Source organism: Pelodiscus sinensis, chromosome 1 (genome assembly GCF_049634645.1).
Source record: "Pelodiscus sinensis isolate JC-2024 chromosome 1, ASM4963464v1, whole genome shotgun sequence".
In the NCBI taxonomy this organism is placed as follows: domain Eukaryota; kingdom Metazoa; phylum Chordata; order Testudines; family Trionychidae; genus Pelodiscus; species Pelodiscus sinensis.
In genome coordinates, this window is record NC_134711.1 from 22,396,534 (window position 1) to 22,420,909 (window position 24,376).

Sequence of the window (24,376 nt, forward strand, 5' to 3'; positions counted from 1 at the left end):
GCTGGACAGCTCACTTGCCCATACTTTAAAGTTTTGGTAAACTAAATCTCTGAAAAATTGAGGATGTATCCAAAAACCTATGACTGACACTTTTTATTTCCAAGTGTAGTTCTTTTTATTAGATACCTTCTGCATGTCCGGTCTTCACAAATACCATCTGGCATGTAGAAAACATACTCTTTTTTTTTTTTTTTTTTTTTTTTAGAAAGAAATAAATTGTAGAAAAGTGTGGGGGGTGTTTTTTCAAATGTCACCTGTTTCATTTGGGTTCACGGATTTGGCTGAAAGGTGGTGAACAAGCAGGGGGAGGGAAGAAAGGAGGAAGACAGTGGGGAGGCGGTGGGTCCTGGGCAGAGTGGGACAGGGGCTGAAGTGGAGCAGGGTTGTGGTATGGGCAGGTCTACACCCAGAAGGTAGCCTCCTTAAGCAGTAGTTTCAGTAGTTTTACCCATGTTTGTAGGGCCTTTTCTCTGGAGCTGTGCGAGTCTCGTTTGTGTTGGCTTGCAGTGGTTGCTGAGACCCTGTGCTTCAGTTTCACTTTGCAGATTTGTACTGCATTAGCTTCTAACTGTCCCAGTCAGGATCAGAGCCCTATTCTCCTTGACATTGAATAGTCTCAGTTACCATACGTAGCAGCCTGGCAACACTAGCATAGGCAGCAAGTTTGAAGAAGATTGCAAGGAGGCTGTTCTAGGAAGCCAGGGCGGTACAAAAAGGAGGCAAGAGGACAAGTATGGGAGAGGGAGATAAAGGGAGTAAGCAGAAGGCGAGAAGGTAAGAGCAAATGAGCAGAAGGGGGAATGATAGGAGACAATTTCAGAGACATGGGCAGGGCTGAATAGAAATTGGCATTGAAGGGGCAACCTCTCTGAGCTTGCATCTGATGTGGAAAGCACATCAAAGTCAATTTATACCCTTCTCTAAATACCCTCAGGCTACGTCTAGACTGGCATGATTTTCCGCAAATGCTTTTAACGGAAAAGTTTTCCATTAAAAGCATTTGCGGAAAAGAGCGTCTAGATTGGCACGGACGCTTTTCTGCAAAAGCACTTTTTACGGAAAAGCATCCGTGCCAATCTAGATTCGCTTTTGCGCAAAAAAGCCCCGATCACCATTTTCGCAATTGGGGCTTTTTTGTGCAAAACAAATCTGAGCTGTCTACACTGGACCTTTTGCGCAAAAGCTTTTGCGCAAAAGGACTTTTGCCTGAACAGGAGCAGCATAGTATTTCCACAAGAAGCACTGATTTCTTACAGGAGATCGTCAGTGTTCTTGCGGAAATTCAAGCGGCCAGTGTAGACAGCTGGGAAGTTTTTCCACAAAAGCAGCTGCTTTTGCGGAAAATCTTGCCAGTCTAGACACAGTCTCAATGTGGCCATAGTGAACAGTCTCCTTTATTCTAGTGGTGAGCCCTGTATTATCCATTGTGTAATAAATGACAAAATTAGAAAGCTGTGCTGTTTACCTGCCTTGTATTGATTGTGAAGGCAAAGCTAAACGCCACAGGTGTCTTCGACCATCTGCGTGTCTAGCTCTTTACATGTTTAAAAGTGGTTACATTTGCATAGTAATTGGCTAATGAGTTTTGACTCATATGGTTACATCAGATACTCATATCTCTTGAGAGTACTAATCAGATAATCCAGTTCATTCTTTTGTAATACCTGTCAAAAAAATCTCTGGGAGCTCATTGTTGAACGGTATTGAGAACTTGAACTGTCCCATATATCAAACAGCAGATGTAAGAGGCAAAAATCAATAGAATATTTTTGAAAAAAGTGCCTTTTCCTTATGCAACACCCTTGACTGAGCTGAGAACATTCATTCATATTCATTCTGCATTTCCAATAGCCATCCTCTTATTTCGAGCCACACCAACTTAATTTCTGGAATTTGTGATGTGGAAAAGGGACTAACTAAATGAATCAAAATGCTGGTTAATAAAATTGGCCTAAAACCATCCGGCAATTTGAATATGAGCTCCTACAGGTTCTATCAGTTTTTAGACCTATGGGTAAAAACTATCCAAGGACAAAATTCAGTATGAAAACATATTTTACAAACAAATCAATAGCATTTAATAAATATGTAGCACCCTTTTATATCGGTATTTTGTGGTTTTGTGCTACAGAGCACAAAGTATAAAATGCCATTTGGAGAGACAGAGAGGTGGAGAAAGTGTTCATGGGTTTTGTGGCAGTATGTCTAATCTTACAGAGAGATGCCATAGAGCCTTTTTTTTCAATGTATAGCCCCTAGAAGACAAGTTCATAAGCCATAGCTCTAACTTACTCAGCGACCTTGACCACGTCACTTGAACACTCAAACCCACCACACTCATCTGTAAAATTGGGGGTGATAATATTTATCTACATAGAATCATAGAATACTATAACTGGGTGGGACCTTGAGAGGTCATTGAGTCTAGTCCCCTGTCCTCAGGACCAAGCACCTTCTAGATCTTTCCTGATAGATGTCTACCCAACCTGCTCTTAAATATCTCCAATGATGGAGATTCCACAACCTCCCTAGGCAATTTATTCTAGTGTTTAACCACCATGACAGTTAGAAAGTTTTTCCTAATGTCCAAACTAAACCTCCCTTGCTACAATTTAAGCCTATCGCTTCTTGTCCTATCCTCAGAGGCCAAGGAGAACAATTTTTCTCCCTCCTCCTTGTAACACTCTTTCAGATACTTGAAAACTACTATCATGTCCCCCCTCAGTCTTCTCTTTTCTAAACTAAACAAGCTCAGTTATTTCAAGTCTTCTATCATAGGTCAGGTTTCTAGATCTTTAATCATTTTTTTTGCTAGTCTCTGGACCTTCTCTAGTTTCTCCACCTCTTTCTTTAAATGTGGTGCCCAGAACTGGACACAATACTCAGTTGAGGCCTAATGAGCACAGAGTAGAGTGGAAGAATGACTTTTCATGTCTTGCTCATAACACTCCTGTTGATGCATCCCAAAATCATGTTTGCTTTTTTTGCAAAGTACTCCACTTAGGAACAATCAGTTTCACACATATAGAATGGGAAGTGATTGTCTAAGAAGGAGTACTGCTGAAAGGAATTTAAGGGTCATAGTGGACCACAAGTTAAACATGAGCCCAAAGTGTGACACTGATTGTTCCTAAGTGGAGTACTTTGCATTTGTCCTTATTAAGCATCATTCTTTTTACCTCAGACTATTTCTTGAGTTTGTCCAAATCATTTTTTACCCTATCTTCCAAAGCACTTACTACCCCTCCCAGCTTGGTATCATCTGCAAACTTAATAGTCTTACTCTATATGCCGTCATCTAAATTGTTGGTGAAGATATTGAACAGAACCAGTCCCCACACAGACACCTATGGAACCCTACCTGTTATGCCCTTCCAGCAGGATTGTGAACCATTAATAACTACTCTCAGAGTCTGTGTCCAGACTCAGGGGTTTTTTCGAAAAAAGTAGCCTTTTTTCGAAAAAACTTCACCTGCGTCTAGACTGCAGCCGCGTTCTTTCAAAATTAAATTGAAAGAACGCAGCTTTTCTTTCGATGGCGATAAACCTCATTGCACGAGGAAGAACGCCTTTTTTCGAAAGTGCTCTTTCGAAAAAAGGCGTTCTTGAAAGCAAACAGGGCTTTTTAGAAAGAGAGCATCCAGACTCACTTGCTGCTTTCTTTTGAAAAAGCAGCTTGCTTTTTCGAAAGTTCCGCGTGCAGTCTAGACGCTCTCTTTCGAAAGAGGCTTTTTCTAAAGTATCTTTCGAAAAAGCCTCTTTCGAAAGAGGCTTGCAGTCTAGACATATCCAGAGAGTGGTTATCTAGCTAGTTATGCATCTACTTTATAGTAGCCCCATGTAGATTATATTTCCCTAGTTTATTGATAAAAAGGTCATGTGAGACCATGTGAAATGTCTCACTAAAGTTTAGGTATACCATATCTACCACTTGTCCCTTATCCACAAGGCTTGATATCCTATCAAAGAAAGCAATCAGATTGGTTTGATATTTGTTCTTTACAAATCCATGCTGGCTGTTACCTATCACATTATTATTTTTCAGATGTTTGCAGATGATTTCCTTAATTACTTGCTCCATTATCTTCCCTGGCACAGAAGTTAAACTCACTGGTCTGTAGTTTCCTGGGTTGTTCTTATTTCCCTTTTTATAGATGGGCGCACAATATTTGCCCTTTTCCAGTCTTCTGGAATCTCTCACAACTTCCATGATTTTTCAAAAAGGATAGCTAAAGGCCCAGACACCTCCTCTATCTATTCCTTGAGTATTCTAGGATGCATTTCATCGGGCCCTGGTCACTTTTCTAAGTAATTTTTAACTTGTTCTTTTTTTATTTTAATGACTAAACCTACCCCATTTCCACTAGCATTCACTATGTTAGGCATCCCATTACCATCAAACATCTTCATGAAAACTGAAACAAGGAAGTCATTAAACACCTCTGCCATTTCCAAGTTTCCTGTTATTGTTTGTCCTTCTTCACTGAGCAATGGGTCGACCCTGTCCTTGATCTTTCTGTTGCTTTTAATATATTTGTAGAATGCCTTCTTGTTACTCTTTATGTCTCTAACTAGATTTAGGTATGTGTTGTGAAGATTAATTAATGCTCAAAAACTCTTTAAAAATTGAAAATTCTAAAGATTAGGTATTATTATTTTTATTATTAAAGTAGAACCTCACTAATCCACACACATTATAATTCATATCAAAACTGGCACTCCATCTCCACATCTGAGGAAAAATTTAATGAGTTCCATAGAGTTCCATAATATGCTACAATAGATTTACTATTACCATACAAAATATGTATGATCACAGCTGAAGTACAGTGAATAAAATACATAACAAACCTTACCCTTGAGCGTTTATCCATGGTTAGTCACTTAAACTAGGATCCACATTATTTTTCCCTTACAGGGTAGATGAAAGTCCCAATTAAAGGTCTGTTTCTATCCCTTCTATCCCTTGTCATAGTGCATTTGTTTACTGTATTTCCAAACACAAACCAACTCAACTCTCACTATTGAGTAATAACCACCTAAGGCCTAGTTAGTTGTGAGGAGAGTTCACATCTTTCACCTACCATAACTTCTTCTTCACCAGCTTCCTCTTTCCTTTTTTAATCTCACTCAGCTCAGCCATGTGACAGGAAGGAATACAGTAACCCCTTTAATGTTGGAGTGTAGTGTAGGAGTTGTACAATAACATCTTCTCACTAGTCACTAAGGGCACTTCTACACAGCAGGGCCAAAGCCAAAATAAGCTACACAACTTGAGCTATTTCAGTTGCATAGTTTAAGTCGAAATAGGTTAACTTGAAATAAGATATGCAATTTGCATAGCTCAAATTGCGTAGCTTATTTCAAGCTATTACTGTAGTGTAGACACACCCTCACTGAATTAAGCTAATTAGCAAGTAATTTACCGTGGTTCTGCCATACAATAGCATAATTCTTTGTATACAGCCTGATGAGTCTCCATATTCTAGTCAAATAAGCTTTCCCTCCCCTAGTCCCACCTCCACGCTCTTCAGCTCATGCCTTCTCACTTCTGTGAAGTTATTCTTGCTAGCACCATGTGTATGGGAGCTCTTTCTATATACTGTATATAGCCATGTTTAAGGGCTATTGATGATCCAGGAGCATACGGTGTAAGCGTGCTAGTCCTGACTCCTCCTTCCCAGAAAGACCCAGCATAGCTCCTATAATAGAGGCTCTGCAGACCCTCTGTCTGTATGTTATTGAATTAGCCAACCATAGGGGCATCGCGTGCTATATTCGCTGGATGTAAGTTTTCAGGAGGCACTTTATGCCTGGAACCTACAGTGTGGGGTTTGCTAATCTGAATTTTCAAAAGTAACTAGTGATTTTGGGTGCCCTACTTGAGTCACCTTAAAGGGACTTGATTTTTCAAAAAGTTCTGGGCACGCCCTTTTATAAATCAGACCTCTTTCTGGTGATTCAGATTGAGCACTTTACACCTTTGTGTATACAAATGGAGACTACACTTCTAGAAATATAGTGAGCTTCTCTATATAATGTGGTAGTGTTCATAAATGGGGTGGGGATTCCAATGCACACCAACACGTTGTGCATTTATTGGCCTGTGAAGACCCTGCTGGCAAGCACTAAAGGTTTCTTAGTGGGTGTTTCCATAGCATTGTTTGAAATAAGACCACATTAAGTACTTTAGGAACATTTCAGTATGCAGCAGAAGGGTTCATGGGTGTCAGTTAATGTGTAACACATGGATGTTCATTAGAATTCATCCTCCACCAATGTATCGATATCATGTAGACAAGTCCAATAAGACAACTTACTGTTTCTCTGATGTAGCTAAAGAGCATTCACAGGTTGGGCTACAGTGCCTACATTCTCATTTCATAAAAGTATAAAAAACAGCTTTTCAGCTTGCTTAAGGATTTTCAGGGCTGTTCCCCACTCTGGCACTCTGAGTACAGAAGGTGGGGGCCCACAAGAGACCTTAAATACCTTGCCTCTGTCAGCTCTTTTTACAAAAACTCCCCAGAGACACAGATTCACTGACTTTGGGAGGCAGCTGCCACCACCAAGTGAAACAAAAGAGACCAAGGAAGAAAGCCCTTGGACTTCTTCCAGAAGGGTATCCCCAAGCACTTTTACCACAATAGAGCTTGGCAGGGGGAAGAGAAACCAAACTGCAGTCTCTGGCAGCTGAACTCTCAGTCTTAGGCATGCATACGTAGACACAAGTCTCCTGTTTCCTTCCAAGACATAAGAATCAAAGCATCACCTTAAAAAGGATGATTTTATTAACAAAACAAAAAGATATACTTGATAAAGCAGACTTGGTTGCTAGGTGTTACAGAGCAACTAAGAAAAGAGCAGATTAAAACAGAACAAATTATATCTCTGGGAACAGCTTAAATAATGAATGGGGGAGTGAGCACATGGATTTCACACAGAGAGGGTTTACCAAACAGCAAAATAAAGAAAAATAACCTGATCACAACTAAAGACACATTTTCTCACTACTCACAATCTCCCATTACGTTTGTATAGGCTTGGTAATTGTGATTATTGTATCTGCTCCCTCCAGCTCTTAACTTAGAATTTCTCACACAAAGAGAAACGGCAGCAGGTATCTATATACAATTCAGATTTCAGCACTGTATACCATTGGTTCTTCTGGCCCCCTCCCAACACTCTGGCTAGCTACCTGAGTTTAACCCTTTAGTCACAGGGTGCTGCCCAGCTCTCCTTTTATCCATCACAAGGATATACACAAGAAAACAAAGAACCACCTCTTATCTTAGTAACTGATGCACTGCCAGATGTACAAATACAGAGGCACACATTAAGTAAAGAAAAGGTATAATTGTGGAACTTCTGAGCGATATTAAATGTAATACTGTATTTCAAAAATAACCCCTCAGTAAAATAGTCACTGGTGCCTAGAAACCAATAGCTTCCAAGAGCTTTGCAGAGCCACGTAGGAAAAGCAATTCCAGCCAAATGGGAAGGGAAGGCAGGCCTTTCTTCAGGAGACCCAAGTGATTCTGTCTCCCCACTTTTGAAACTCTCCCAATCTAGTTGTGATCTTTTGCCCAACAACTGTGGGTGGATAATTGAGTTCTTGACATCTGTCCTTAATTCCATAATAACCTTTCAAACAAGTATAACTGTATTTTTAAGCACTTAAGAACCTGGGGTCTTTAAAATTACCAGATATTACAAGATACTATTGGAAAATATTTTTGAACAAAGATGACTACAGAACTTTTTATACACCGGAACAGTTTAGCAAATGGAATTGTGTACACTACCCGCCTTTCTAAGTGTCTGACCTTTCCATTAATATATAGATTGTACCTATAAACTATATACTGAATATAAAAATGTTAAGCTCACTCATTCATGGACTTCTCTCTCATTATATTGCTCTTTGCAGGAGACTCTGACCAACATTATAAAGAAGAATAAGAAAATCTGACACCCTGATTAGCCAATAGTCATAACTAACCTGATTCCAGTATCCTAGTTCTTGAAAGCTTTTCCCATGATACAGCAATCTACACTGTTCAGCAAATATTTAGGCACAGACTTAAGTGCTTTCTTCAGTAGGGACAGGCTTAAACACCTTGCTTTGCTAAACTGAGTCCTTACAGGGGGTGATCAGCACCTAACAGAAGTCACTCAGCACCTGGCAGGATCAGCTTCCTATGCGAATTCATTTATTCAGCAATTTGTGCAAATCCTGTGAGTTGAGGCTACTCTTATTTAGCAAACAACATCCCAAATATTATTCACAACGTGATAGGTTCACTCACAAAAATCACTTGAAACAGTCACTTGATGGCTGACCCACATCCCTGCCCTCTGAGGTGCCCCACCATGTCCTGCTAATCCAGAACCTCTGGTTTCTGCTAGCAAAAGTACAGAGTTGGGGCCAGAACCCACAGCAGGGCAACACAGACACTGAAAGCAACTCAATTCTGAGAAGGCTCAGTCACAGGGACTTGACACAGCACCCAAGTGCACAGCCCCCATGAGACCAGAACCCCAAATAAATCAATTTTACTCTGCATGAAAGGTGTATATAAAGCAAGCTCATAATTTGTTCAATCCCTTTATCAATGAAAGAGAGAGGTACACAGCTGTTGTTCCCCTCCCCTTTGGTAACAATTATTTATACTGGGTTTAATAATGAACAGAAGTGATTTAATTAAATCTAAAAAATAGGATTTCAGTGGTTGCAAGTGGTAACAGACAGATCAATGTCAGTTACTAAGCCAAATAAAACAAAATATATCAGCTAAGCATAATACTCTAAGAAACTTGCTACATGCTATTTCTTACCTTAACAGTAGTGCTGATCATCTTTTCTCACATGTGAGGCAGCCTGATCCTTCCCCCTGTTCAGTTTTAGATGTTTCCAGCTGTCATCTGGGTGATAAGCAGAGCAGGGGAGGGGGTTCATAGTATCTCACAACTGTCAACTCTCCAATTATTTGGTTTCCTCTACCTATAAATAGATTTCACCCAGCTTCAACCCTTTCACACCCCCATGGAAAAATAGCACATCTAAAATGGATCCCAGCATCAGGTGACCTGGCCAAATGTCTTGACAGGACCAACCTTAGTCCAGGCTTACAGAAAAGCAAAACTCTTCATAGATCTTTGTCATGAGTACCAGTCCAATAAGTTCATTGAGTCCTACTAATGGCTTTCATTAGCACACCTAAATATATAAACAGGTTTATACTTCATATTTCTAATGTCAAATAGAGGAATGAAAGATGCACACAAATAGATTATGCATATTCTGCAGATTACAAGCTTTTTAATGACAGGTTACATGCTACATTTCACATAAAGTATATTCAAGTTAGGCATATTTATATAAAAAATATTTCAATAAAGAATATGGGGCACAATATCACATATGTAATTCTAAGAATGACAGCTATTTACTGACCAGTCAAAATGTGAGATTTCCTAATGCCTATTTTAGCTGCAATAATTAATAATTTTAATAATTTAAGTATAATTAATGGTGCATTATCACCCTCTTAAATTATTCACTCCATATAGAATGTTTTTTCATTAATGCCGAACATTTTATTAACATATTTCTGAACACCTTTTATGACAGTGTGGCTTAATGCTATTAATAAAAACTAATTTAAAAGTCATTATATTTTTAAATTATCCAATCATTGTAATATAGAATTTCTTGCTTTGCCTCAACTCTGGGATAAGATCTGCTCTGGCCAAATTTAAAAAAGTGAATAAAGTATTATCACTTGAATAGCTCGTAAGCTGGTCTCTTTCACAGGTGACTTAGCAGTTCTCTAGGTTTAAAATACACACCGGTGATTTTCAAATTAGATTCATAATTCTACAAAACTCTACTTGGACAGGAAATCAAAGGGTTCCTCCCCCCCATATGTGCACACAAGATCCTCAGCAAAGATACTTGGGAAACTTCCTGTCTGATCTATTTTCGGACTTTTAAAGGCACATACCATTTTGTATCTAAAAAAAAACAGGACAAAATTAAAAGTGACATGAAGTAAATCCAAAAGGAAGCAACATCTGGACATGCAATAATAATAAAGAGTCTGAAAAGAACAATGGCAATAGGACCTGAGATGTGCATACATGCGGGATGGAGGAAAACTCTTGGCACTTTCTACATATCAGACTAAGTGCTGCCAGCTTTCAATGCAGACAAGTCTTCTTTATCAATCCCCTTTTCCCATCCATGTATATCTCTACATTGACACACCTCTTACGGACTTGCTGACACCTGCAGAAGTGAGCCCTCTTTAAGGAGCCTCCTGCAGAAATTATCCACCAAGCCCAAAGTAAACCTTTGTCACTTACTAAAACAAAGGAAATTCCCTCAAAATCACGTTGTTTGAAAAGTGTTAAGACTGAATGTGTTTCACCTGCCAAAATATTATATGCAATAAAAATTCCAAACATTTGCTAGTCTAGGAATGAAAAAATAAGAGATCCAGCCACTTCTACACACACAAAATGTGTATATATCCTCTAAACTCCCCACAAACCAGCCATACCAAAATAGGGTATCACTAGATCCTAGCATCACAACAGATATAAAAACTGCTACTATATCTTCACAGTTAAAATGGTCCTTCCATACACCGTACAACACCCGTTTCAAGCTCAGGCCCATCACCACATGTGATGTACCTCATCCAGTACATTATATGCCCCAACAACAACTCTGGATGAACTCACAAAGAAAAATGCTAAAAAACAAGACATGTTGTCAGTGTGAGCAGACACTTTTCACAAAGTTATCGTGTCATAGCTGACCCCCTCCTTCCCAAATTCTCATTCTGAAAGAACCCTGCACACCACCTTCAAAAGAGGAACTTCAATTCATAATTCTGTGGCTAGTAAAAAAAACGTAAACTTAACACAGGCATTTGCCTTATGGCTCATTACAACAATTTATAACACACCTGCTACTTTAATCAGCCACTTCCTTTTAAGCAGTCTCTTGCAGAGTGTGTAAATTATTTTTGCGTAAAAGTCTGCAATGCCTTGTTTCAAGTGTAGGCATTTGAGAGCTCTGTAAAGCTAAAAAGCTTGTTTCTTCCACTAACAGAAATTGGTCCAATAAAAGCTATTACCTCACCTCACCATATCTCTCTCATATCCTGGGACCAACATTGCTACACTACCACAGCAAACAATAGAGAGTTATTGAGCAGTGGGGGGAGTGAGCAGATCCTTTAACTGTTTCCAGCTTTATTTATGTTTGGGATTTTTCTAACAGGGTAGACAGCCTTCTCCCCACCCTTCTGTTATAATGGTATAGTCTCTCTCTGGCTATGTCTAGACTACAAGCCTCTTTTGAAAGAGGCTTTTTCAAAAGAATCTTTCGAAAAAGAGCATCTAGACTACAAGCAGATTTTTTAAAAAGCCAGCCACTTTTTCGAAAGAGAGTATAGACGCTCTCTTTCGAAAAAGCACAGTTTGCATTCAATAGTGCCTTTTTTTGAAAGAGTACTTTTGAAAAAAGGCGTTATTCCTTGTAGAATGAGGTTTACCACAATCAAAAAAACTGCCACGTTCTTTCAATTTACTTTCGAACGAATGCAGCTGCAGTCTAGATGCAGCTGAAGTTTTTTTGAAAAAAGGCTGTTTTTTTCATAAAAAACCTGTAGTCTAGACACACACACACACCCTCTCTCTCAATACCAGTCTATTACATTAACATAGCAGGCCCTGAACAGAGGTTATGATGGCAAAAGCAGAAGTACAAACACTTCATAAGTTTGGCTCCACTGCCAAAACATCATCAAAACATCTATTGCCAGAGTTTCCCTTTCTGTTACCTTTCGGAAGTCACTATTCCCCAAAATGATTCTCTGTCTCTTATCTGTTCCCCCCATAGACGTAACTGTTCTTTGGTTTCTACGGCATTCAGCACCTATATACCTTTGAGGATATGTGACTCTGCTACTGTGGCTACATGACTACAATTCGTTACACGAGTCGATGTTTCTAGTTAGACATGCTCAGTGCCCACACATGAAAGGACCTCTGCTCACATGACAATAGGTAGTGAACACCAGCATTGCCCCAAAAAGCACTTACTAATCATGCTAATTGGCATGCAAGTGCAGTAACTATTGACATTCCCTGTTCATCTACTTTATTTACAATATTAGGTCACAGAACATTTTTCACAACATAGATGAGAGAGGCACCCATTAACCTTCAATAGGAGTTGGACACTAATTGGCCTTTGTAGCTTTGGAAAGTTTCATCTTACCTCATTTCCTTCTTTTTGTCACTATGTTAAAAATCTCATGGCACTTTTTTTTCTTTCCGTTTCTTATCTGGACATAATAAAGGTGATGGCCTTAGCATTATAGTCACATTGTGCGGTTTCCACAGAACATCGTATTCTTTTCATGCATTGTTAATTGTCACACATGTGACTTCATTTCACTGGAGTGTGGAAGAGAATAAAAATATATCGTGGTGTATGTTTGTAAAATTATTTCGGATCCTTTGGAATGAAAGAGTGAAAGAGTAGATTATATTTATATCTAGCATTGCACGCTTTGTTTGTGTCTTTAAAATATCTTAGCGTTAAAACAAAGATTGGCCACATCAGACACATTACCAAATTCCTCTAAAATCTAACCATGACCTCAGAAATGAGATGAGGTGGAGAGGGGAGACAGAGAGAGAATGACATTAATTTGGTAGCTCTAAAGCATAAAATTTGTGTTTTTTCATATTTATGTTTGTTATGGAAAAGCAATCATCTTAGTGATGGTTGCACAAGCCCAAATGAACCATTATATTTGAACACAGCTCTTAAAAGGTTTTTCTTTTGAACGGCAAATTACTTTACATTACTACCCTTTGATCTACCCTAGAATTTTAATATTTTCCCATAGTGTTCTAACAGTAGAGGATTTCAATACCGTTGCATCAGTATACTCTTTGTTAGGCAATTCCATGTTGCAACAACAATGGCTCGCTGGCATTAACATTTACCATGATTGAAGGGTACTTTTTTCTGCATAATTTCTTCTGATTTAAAAAGAAAAATGGGGGGCAGGCTCTGTCTCAAACTGAAGCTGTTTAGAGATACAGAAAGTTATTGTTCTCATGTTCTTACTCAGATATGATATATTTCCCCAAAATGTAAACCAGGGGCTTTACTGTGTACAGGTTTCTTTTGTGATGTAGTCACACTGGAAATTATTTTCTTAGGGCATTTCAAATTCCACGAATAATGGCTGTCTTCAAAAATGAATGTGCCCATTTTGTGAGAAAAAACAATTGCCTTTCAGTCAAAGGGACCAATCACACAGGTCTTACACAGGCAAAATATCCACTGAGGTCTGTTTTCCAGTACTACTTCTTGGCTCAGAAATGGCAAATACCAGTAATGTTATACATTCTAATTTGGCACCTAATAAGTCTCAGGGAGTTAGTCATGTAAGTGTGTATCTTTGAAAACGAGGAGTCCTGTGGCACCTTAAAGATTAACAGATTTATTTGGCATAAGTTTTTGTGGGTAAAAATTATTTGCATATGACAAAGTGTTTTTTACCTATGAAAGCTTATGTCCAAATAAATCGGTTAGTCTTTAAGGACCACAGACTTCTTTGTTGTTTGGGAAGCTAATGTAATGCTTCATATAATTCACCTGAATTCGCTATTAACTGTGAAGGATCTTAACTATTGAAAAAAACTGACAATTTATAAAATAGGTGACTGTAAGCAAAACATTTCCATTAGTCTTCCATGACTCAATCATGTATAAAGAAAGTAAACAGGAAAGTCACTTCAGTGCAAGCTTCCATTTTGGTTATTAACTGTACAAGTGTCTTTACCAGTCTACAAAAATCCTATGTGAGCTACAGAGAGAAATGTCAAGGTTTCAGTCTTAACATGAGTCTTGCAAGCAAAAGTTACAGCCGCATGTAATGCAGTTATCTGTGCCTGCCCTGCCGCACACCAGCAGCGCTCATCAGCTGAACAAAGCCAGGGATTGGAGGAAAGACTTTCTAGTGCTATAGGAATCGGGTTCCAGGTGGTAAAATAGTCTACTTCCATATGTAAGCCAATGCTCAAGCATGATGCAGAGAGCAATATGCTGCTGCAATTGCAGCCTTTGCAAAGGAGAAAATCGAAGACCATTTGGGAGTCATTAAAGATCCTAATGGCACTTTTAGCAAGAATTAGGTGTGTGTGTGCCAACACCCCTGGCCAAAGTCTGAATTGGGTAACTTCTAAGGCAGGATGGTCTGGCTCAGAGTATAAGAAAACCAGGCACAGAGCAAACACCAATGCTTCACCCAAACTCAAACTGAGTTACACTCATTTACACTAACCTGACATGCTTGGGTAAGCTGGGATCTTGGGGAATAGGAGGTCATTTTCGGAAGGCGACTCAGCAGGCTACTCACCCCTTGATTCCTTTCCCTCTGGGTGCTTTGGAATTGGTGATAGGCCTGCGGCCGCTCTGCTCTATTGTAGAGATTAGCTCATCCACCCTGGTCTTTATCTGTAGCAAACGTGCACTTCCTCCACCATAAGGGCCAGGTGATTTTCAGGGGATGGACAGGCTTGTTCAGTGGCATATAGATTACTTCACTGGATCTTAGTGCTCCTAGCTCAGCATATTTTTATGGCTCTGAAACTGATTCCTCAAGGACATGATTTACTCTCACAGGGTATGTCTACACTACAGCACTAATTCGAACTAACTTAGTTAATTCGAACTAAGCTAATTCGAACTAGTGCATCTAGACTTAAAAATTAGTTCGAATTAGCATTTTGCTAATTCGAACTAGCATGTCCACACTGAGTGGACCCTGAACTGAGGTTAAGGATGGCCGGAAGCAGTGCCAGCAGGGCATCAGATTAGGATTTAGAGTGTGGAGCTACTGCCTCAGGCTAGCTTAAAGGGACCCGACCCCCACCCCGGACAGACAGTTCTCAGGGGTTCCCCGCTTGCAAAGCAGTCCTGGCTTGGAGTGCCCTGAGTGCCCACACTCGGCACATCACAGCACTCGGCCATCAGCCCGGATGCACTTGCCGCAGGCTGCCATCCAGAGGGGGGGTCAATCAAGGGGCTTCAGGAGAGCTTCCACCCCGAGAAGCCCACAGAGCCACCCCAGTCCTCCCCATCGGGGGCTCGTACCCCATTCCTCCCTCACCTCCTTCCACTTACCCCTCCCTAGCCCCCCTTCCTGATGTACAAAATAAAGGACGTGTGTGTTCAAAAATAGAAACTCTCTTTATTGAACAAAACTCGGGGAAACTGGGAAAAGGAGGTGGCAGAGGGGAAGAGAGAGGGTGGGAGAGGGGAGGGCAACTAAAATGATCAGGGAATTGGAACAGGTCCCATATGAAGAGAGGCTAAAGAGACTGGGACTTCTCAGCTTAGAAAAGAGGAGATATGATAGAGGTCTATAAAAGCATGAGTGGTGTGGAGAGGGTGCATAAAGAAAAGTTCTTCATTAGTTCCCATAATAGAAGGACTAGAGGACACCAAATGAAATGAATGTGTAGCAGGCTTCAAACTAATAACAGAAAGTTCTTCTTCACAAAGCAAATAATTAACCTGTGGAACTTCTTGCTGCAGGAGGCTGTGAAGGATAGAACTATAACAGAGTTTAAAGAGAAGTTAGATAAAGTCATGGAGGTTGGGTCCATGGAGTGTTATTAGCCAGGGGGTAGAAATGGTGTCCCTGGCCTCTGTTTGTGGAAGGCTGGAGATGGATGGCACGAGAAAAATGGCTTGGTCATTGTTTCAGTCCATCCCTTCCAGGGTCCCTAGTGTTGGCCACTGTCGGCAGACAGGCTACTGGGCTAGATGGACCTTTGGTCTGACCCAGTACGGACATTCTAAGCTCAGGGCTCAGGGTCGGGGATCTCAGTGGACCACCTTGATTTTCATGCAAACCTGCTCCCGGGTGGCCAGGCTGGCAGCTCTCCTGCCCTAGACGGTCACTTTCCTGTGCCTAGTGCGGAGGTCGTGGATGAGGTCCACGATCTCCACACTAGACCAGGCGGACACCCGCCTCTTGCGGACCCGGGCAGGCTCTCGGGAGCCACCAGCCTGGTCCCGGGAAGAGGCGGAGGGCTGGGTGGCAGCGGGTGGCTGCCTCGAGCCATGCCAGGTGCAGGGTCTGCTGGCTGGGTGCTGGCAGGCTTGCACCTGGCACGGGCACCGTAGCCAGCCCGTGCCCCTTTAAGGGCTCTGGGGCCAGGAGGGGGGCAGATGAGTTTCCCTGGTGGTGCCCAGAGTGGCCACCAGGGAAAGCTGGGGAGGGCTAGCCTCCCACTAGTTCAAATTAAGTGGCTACACAACCCTTAATTCGAACTAGCTAATTCGAACTAGGTGTTAGTCCTCGTAAAATGAGGTTTACCTAGTTCGAATTAAGCCCTCCGCTAGTTCGAATTAAGTTCGAACTAGCGGAGCGCTAGTGTAGCGCCTATCAAAGTTAATTCGACTAACGTCTGTTAGTTCGAATTGACTTTGTAGTGTAGACATACCCATATGGAATTAGGGATTTCAGAATAGGCCAATGTGCTCTGTCACTGGTGAAAAAATATAGTGTTGCAGACAAGTGTAAAATAAAAATACAATGGCTACGTCTACATTGGCCCCTTTTCCGAAAGGGGCATGCTAATTTGACAGGTCGTAATAGGGAAATCCGCGGGGGATTTAAATATCCCCCGCGGCATTTAAATAAAGATGTCTGCTGCTTTTTTCCGGCTTGTAGAAAAGCCGGAAAAGAGTGTCTACACTGGCCCCGATCCTCCGGAAAAAAGCTCTTCAAAGTAGGAATAAGAGATCCTCCGGAAAAGGGCTTTTTTCCGGAGGATCAGGGCCAGTGTAGACGCTCTTTTCCGGCTTTTCTACAAGCCAGAAAAAAGCGGCGGACATGTTTATTTAAATGCCGCGGGAGATATTTAAATCCCCGCGGATTTCCCTATTACGACCTGTCAAATTAGCATGCCCCTTTCGGAAAAGGGGCCAATGTAGACGTAGCCAAAAAGTTCTGTTGCATTCAACTGAAGATCAACATCACCTTTAATTTCGGTGAGGAGATATTTTTTACTGTTGAAAAGAGCACACTTAGAGTTAAGTTGTTTCTCTGTTTCCTTTTTTACATTCTGGGCGATAGACTGGTCTCCTAGCTGACTTCAGTGGTGTTTCACGCATATTAAAAGAATGCGGAATTTGACTCTTCCTCCTTCCCCTCCCCCATGTCAACTTGGAACATAGGCTCTTCACTTGAAAAGTGTTTTTCCTACTGGTTCCTAAGGGGGGAACTAGTAGGAAATTAATTAAGAGATTTATGGTGTAATGAGGAGGGGAAAATATCAGGTGGTTGCCATTTAGAGCCATAGTTTTTGTACTAAAATATTTCAGAAAATTACTTGGGCTGAAGAAGTGAAACGTAGCTAACAATTTAGATAAAAGAGGCTCGGATAGACTGCAAATTTTTTTTGTTTGTTGGTTTTTGAAGAGTCAAGTGGGGATGCTTTGCTCCTTGTTTCCAAACATTACTCCCATTAACCCTACTGGGACTTATAAAGTAACAATAAACAACAAATTAATCCATTGATGTCTGGAAGAAGCCAATGTGACTGTGGAGCATTATTTTTTCATAAGCAAATTCATGAGAGCTGGGAGGCATGAAAGTTGAATCCTGAGGGGCTGTAAATTCAGTGGAGACCATGGACCCAGTTGGATTTCAAGCCCAAAACATGTTTGGCTTACACAGAATTTACACTTTCAAATGCTATTTTTCTCCAGATACACTCATGGTGCAAAAGAACATGACTGGCACCAGCTGGGAAAATAAATGGTGCTCACTCTCACTATATCACCTACCTCGATACCATCTCTTCCATTTTTATTTGCAAAAGAAATGAATAATTAAACAGGCTGCTTCTGTTAAATGTACGCCATCAGAATGGGTTTGAATAGAGGTTGGGAATGGCTCACTCATTACCAAAAGTAATTTTCCACTTAGATATTCTCACCTTGTTATCCACATCCACCCTAACTGAATTAGCTTTAATATAACACTGCCATCTCTGTACTCCTACTGTCCACTTCTTTTTCTTTCCCTTTATGCATCTTTAAGGTGCCACCGGACTTCTTGTTTCAATCTCCATTGAGTAGGTCTGTAGATCCCAAACTGAAGCATAAAGTACATTTCACTTTGCACGCTAAGATGCATCCTTATATTGATATGAAAAAAGCCACAATGTTACTTGTGAAAAAGAAATGTTCTAGATTTTTAGGAACAGTTCAGATCTGTAAGTGCTGTCTTTTAGAAGCCCAGACTTAACCCTCCAAGAGGAGATAATATTTTCTCCTTAATAAACAGACTGTCTCCTCACACTGGGTCCCATCATTGCATGGATTTGTTCATCTGTGGCAGCACTTTGAGCTTATCAAAATGGTGGTAATTAAGGGACAACATTAGCCAAGCTCAAAGATATCTCTGTCCTCCCAGTAGGAGAGGATGAAAGCCAAGCAATTCAAATGAGTCTCAAATTGGGAAATTTAAAAAAATACTGATCATTCACTTGAAAAGAAAGAAAGAAAGAAACACTGGCCAGGCCGAGATAAGACACTTTGGGCTCGTCTACACTGGCCCCTTTTCCCGAAGGGGCATGTTAATTTCAGCTATCGTAGTAGGGAAATCCGCGGGGGATTTAAATATCCCCCGCGGCATTTAAATAAAAATGTCCGCCGCTTTTTTCCGGCTTTTAGAAAAGCCGGAAAAGAGCGTCTACACTGGCCCCAATCCTCCGGAAAAAGCGCCCTTTTCCGGAGGCAATTATTCCTACTTCAAAGGATATTTAAATCCCCCGCGGATTTCCCTACTACGATAGCTGAAATTAACATGTCCCTTCCGGAAAAGGGGCCAGTGTAGACGTAGCCTTTATGTTTTGCTAGTGGTTTGGGATGTATGTGCTGAAGTCTAATTAACTCAGCTTTCAGCGCTTTTGAATCACATGTGAAGAGCCACATCCTGCACCATCTCGTTCACGTGAGTTGTTCCAAAGAGGTTAATGGGACAACTCGTGAAAGGAGGGCTTGTAGGTCTGGGTATCTGTGAACTGGAGAAGAGCCTGATGCCTCTGGCTTTCTTTGTGGCTCAGCATATCTTAAGCACCATCTATCTTAAGGAAATGGGACCTACAGAGTGTAAGCAAATTCTACTGAGGCAGAGGAAATGACAAAGTCAAGGGTCATAGTCAAGACTTTCCAAAGCCCGTATGTCCTTTCATGAGACAGAACACTTTAGTTATGCTTTTAGAATAATAGACGCTTAACCATTGCAATATTCCAGTTGTTTACATAAAATTGAATTTGATGGATGACCTGGCCTGGATCACAAATTTTGCTGACTGTTATATTATTGTAGGGATGTGTATAACAGATAGCAGAAAGGCCTCTATGTTTATCCTTTGAGAGAGCAATTATATGGCTAAGAAATCCACTGTAATGGCACAAAAATACATTTTGATTTCACCAGCATAAGCCATTATTATTATACTTTACATAACATATATGCAGAGAAAATTAAAACTTAATCAATGCACTAGATATTATCACTACTGACAATGTGCCAAATTCCTCAGTTCTTACTCCAGCAAAGCTGTTGATGTTATTTCTCCCTCCCACACGCCCATTGATTTCAGTGGGAGTTTTGCCCAAATAAGGACTGCAGAATTTAGGACCAATATGGATTTTGGGTAGTGTAACTGGTGTTTGAAATATATGGAATATGGTCCCAGTTATGTGAATAATTCCTTAACTCTCTTCTTTTTGTTGTTCTAACAGACGAACCAAACTCCTGGAGTTCTCTCTCTGCCACCTCCCCAGGTCTGCCGGAAATAGCTATTTCCCTTGATGACATAATCTCACCATTATCTTCATCACATCTGGCCCCACCCTCTGACCCTTCTCATCAGATAAACTCAGAACCAAGATGGGATATCAAGAGGGAACATGATGTAAGAAAACCAAAGGAGCTTTCATCAAATGGCCACAAAAAGAAAAGATTAGGAGAGCAAAGAGAAGGGTCAGCAAGTCCTAAAAAGATAGACAAGTCAAAGCATGAAGAGGCTTCTAGGAAAGGATACTCAGAAGGCAAAAAAAAGCCCACTGATGGTGGCAGGCCCACCTCCGAAAGTAAGGCAATGGGACAGAGTGCTATGATCGAGGCTGGAGCAAGCGAGCAGGCTTATGTCGGAATCAATGATGAACATCTTGGGAGATCCAAGAAGCCAGAAAGCAAGAGAGGTGGATCTCTCAATATGAAAGAAGATCACAGATCTGGAAATATCACTGAGAAGAAATCAGCTGCAGCTTCTGAACACGTCAAGCTTGATTTAGTTGGTGCTACAAAGACGTACAGTAGCAATAGCTGCAGCTCACATGGAAGTGATATGGACCAGAACAAGAGGGACCCTGATGGGAAACCCAGTGAGTTCCCCAGGAAGGGACATCTCCATTCCATTAACAATCGCAGCATCAACAATACAGTTCGGAAGGCAACTGTCTCACCAGGCCCATGGAAAATTCCAGGCTCGGATAAGCTGCCCAGTGTACTGAAGTCTGGCACTTCTGCCATGAGCAGATAAATAAGTGAACTGTTGCCCTCTAGCTGTTTCACACTGATGCAGAACATATTTCTTAGCTTCTGTCTCACATTGATTTATTTTAATTTATTTTAACTATCACACATATACACAAAAACACTGAGGAATGGAAACATTAATGTGTAATTCCATGATAATGTGCACAATGTCTAATAAATTCAAGCAGCATATAGTCAACATGGAGATTTAAAACTGACCCTAAAGTCCCCAGTTCCATTTTAGGGACTTTGGCAGCTATGGAAGAAACCAAAACAATACAAAGGACAATACATCAGAGAAGGACAGTGCAGTGTAGCTTTAGTACTTTTATTCCACTGCATGAAGGACTTGGATTTAGTTCAAACTTTATATCAAGGAACTGGAACAAGTTAGAGCACTCACAAACTGGAACATCGCCTTAAATAAAATTGCACGAAGCAAGCTGAAACTGAGAGAGGATATTTTAACTGAGATAAGAGGTTGTAAATACATTGTTCTCAACATATCTAGACAAGGGTGCAAAGGTTTCTTTGAAACTATACACCTATGACATGTTTCCACTGTTAACAATTTGGAATAATCCACATGATCCCCAACAGCATAGTTCACTTCATGGGTTGAGTTGGATGAGTTGGGGAATCTAACGGATTAGTTGGTGTGATAGCATTTCTACTGCCATTTTGTGAACAAATCATATTTCTGTACATTGGAAAGGAGTTAGGGTGCAGTTGTAGTTGCAGATTATCCTCAAAAGGGATTTACCACAGGTTCCCCTAATATTACAAGGTAGCACAGAAACCTCAATTGGTCAAGCTCAAAACTGAGATTTACAGTTACAAGACCCTTATAATGAAAGGATGATTCTTAAAAGAAGAAAAGCTGCAGGTTCCTTGACGTAAGGCCTTCTTACTCACAGAAAACAATAACTTTGCTTATCAACAGTGCTATATTAATTAAAATATCTTTACGTTCAATGCACATACAAACACAAAAGAGACGTGTTTCCAAGTTAGTTACAGTTCTTAGTTCTTATATTTTCATCAAAAGAATTTTCTCTTTCTTTTATTTCCATATCGTACTCTGTCTCAAATTTCAAATCTCAAGTCTATCTTCCTGGGGAAGGATTCCACGTTCCATGAGTCACAGTTCTATACCCAGTAGACTTTTAGTTTGGCCAAAATAGTCTGGTCAATAATACACTGGTTGTTTACAAAATTGTGTGATGCTGTGTTCAGAAATACACAGACATCCAAATACTAGCAATCTCTGATCTGCATGTGCTCTGCTCGAGGGTCACACTGAGATCAAACAGGTCAGGAAATAACCATAGCTCTCAAATATTGAACGAAACTCATTCTCCCCTTAGACATGTGGAGCCATGTTTCTTCCTAGCAAATTATTTTAAAAGTCTGAAACAAAGGATTTTGCAGCTTTTAAACCTTTTTTTAAGAAAAACTCCATTTATCATATTTTTAAAAGCACAAATCTATGTAGCTGTTGACAACATTTATTTAATTAAAAAAATCTTTACCCCCTGAACTAGAAGCCCAATATAATTTGTCATTAATGTATTGAATTGGATTTTGGACAATGCTTCGGTAGTGTAGATGCATGTCCTGGTATCTTATTTTCTATTATATAATGAAACAAATCATAAACCCTGAAAAACAATTGAGATTATGCTTGCATAAACTCTAATTTGCACAGTTCACAGCTACTCCTTGTGCAGTAATTGCTTTATGCGGCTGTAATCAATGACCTGTGAAGACAGCACATCATCGAAACCCGTTCCAAATAATATTTCTGTGTAGTGTTAGCTGTGAATTTACCCTGTACAGCTCTATCTCTATAAATATAATTCCATGTATTAATAGTCACAGAAAGGCTGTAAGTGAGCAACTATTTTTATGAAACGCACCACTATGGATAAATTAACTTTTACAGAAATCTTGTTTACTGTATGATAATCTAAACCACTGTCAAATAAAATATATATATATATATCCAAAAATCTTCTTTTTCCAACTGTATGTACTGTGTATTAGTTTTGAGAGGTTTTTAAGTGGGCTACCAAGAAATAAATATTTGTGTGCACACAAGAATGGGTCAGTCCAAAGGGCCATCTGGCCCAGTATCCTGTCTTCCAACAGTGACCAATGCCAGATGCCCCAGAAGGAATGAATAGAACTGATAATCATCAGGTGACCAATCCCCTGTCGCCCATTCCCAGCTTCTGGCAAACAGAAGATAGGTACACCATCCCAGCCCATCCTGGCTAAAAGCCATTGATGGACCTATCCTTCAGGAATTTATCTAGGTCGTTTTTTAACCCTGTTATAGTCTTGGCCTTTGCAGTATCTTATGGCAGGGAGTTCCACAGGTTGACTGTGTGAAGAAATACGTCTTTTGTTTGTTTTAAAGTTGCTGCCTATTAATTTCATTTGGTGATCCCTAGTTCTTTTGTTATAGGAAGGAATGAATAGCACTTCCTTTTCTAGTTTCTCTATAGCAGTCATGATTTTATAGACCTCAATCATAGTCATCTCTTTTCCAAGCTGAAAAATCCCACTCTTATTAATCTCTCTTTATATGGAAGCCATTCCTTGAGCGAAAATAACTCAGTTTCACTATGTAAAAGATATTGCCATGTGTATTTCTTATTACGAGGAAGAATACAATTTCTGAATTAAAATGCAGGCAGCTAGTGCAGCTACCTTAAAGTTTATTTTGTATGGCTATGTTTTAAAACAGAAAAAACTCACTTTGGGACAATCCTCTCCCCTTCAAAAAAAACATGAATTCACCCTCCCATCATCAGATTTTTTTAAAAAGAGCTAGTCAGACACACAGTACACAGTGTCTAATATGGACAACTGTAATTTGCCAGTCTGAGCACTATAAAGGTTTGCTGACTAGAGTGGAATTTGGGCATGATGTAATTAACAAGTCACCTGATAGAAATCAGAGAACATGCCAGGACATATCAGAGAGTAATTGTATTGTATTGACTGGATTTAGGACACAGTAATGTATGTTATGGGGGCCTTTTCCTGCTCCCATTGAGGTGAAGAAAATACAGTGAGTCATCTGGATAATTAATTGCCACTCATAGGGGTTGACTTGCACTTCAGATACTGGACCAATATCAATCAGTAGCACATGTCAAGGCTTGTTCCTGTGGCCTGATCCCACAAGCACTCCAAATACAGAAGTCCCTTTGATTCCATGAGGAGTTCTATGCATGGCAGGCTGGCAGATTCAGACTTTTAGCATGGCCGTCACTTCTGATCTTTTATCCTTTTTTTGTAGATAAACCACAGCCATAGTTCACTGGCATCACAGCAACTGCTCCAATTTCCTGAACAGGCAGATCTAAATGTGCCATGTTCTGAAGGGGGGGGGGGAAGAGAGGTCACTTCCCTTGGACAGTAACTGGCATAGGTGGAAGAAATGCTCCATTCCCATAGGTGTGCCACTTCAGGTGTGCATACGCCCTTATGCCTCCATTCAGAACTTAGCAGCAGCAGCAGCAACCTGTTTGGTCCACACATGCGCCCCAGCTAGCCTTGTGTCCTGCATGGAGTCTATAGGGCTGCAGCAGAACACCCCAGTTCCTTCTATCCCAAAAATTCCATGGAGATGAGCTGCTGAAGCAGTGGGGATAAGATGGCAGGGGATAAGATTCCATCTTCCATAAGATGGAAAAGCTATA

At 40.4% G+C, this 24,376-nt stretch overlaps 1 protein-coding gene across 19 annotated transcripts in view; it reads left to right on the plus strand.

Moving 5' to 3' along the window:
* Positions 1-23,451, plus strand: part of MAGI2 (membrane associated guanylate kinase, WW and PDZ domain containing 2) — a 1,141,222-nt gene extending 1,117,771 nt beyond the window's left edge. For 8 of the 19 annotated variants that reach the window (XM_075926502.1, XM_075926517.1, XM_075926510.1 and 5 more), the window contains one exon: positions 19,865-23,450. In XM_075926502.1, coding sequence (XP_075782617.1) covers positions 19,865-20,667 — 803 coding nt within the window. In that variant the 3' untranslated portion in view covers positions 20,668-23,450. Of the gene's footprint in view, positions 1-19,864 lie in introns of all 19 variants that reach the window. The other 11 variants (XM_075926597.1, XM_075926601.1, XM_075926608.1 and 8 more) reach the window with 5 other exon arrangements.
* The last annotated feature ends 925 nt before the right edge of the window (positions 23,452-24,376 follow it).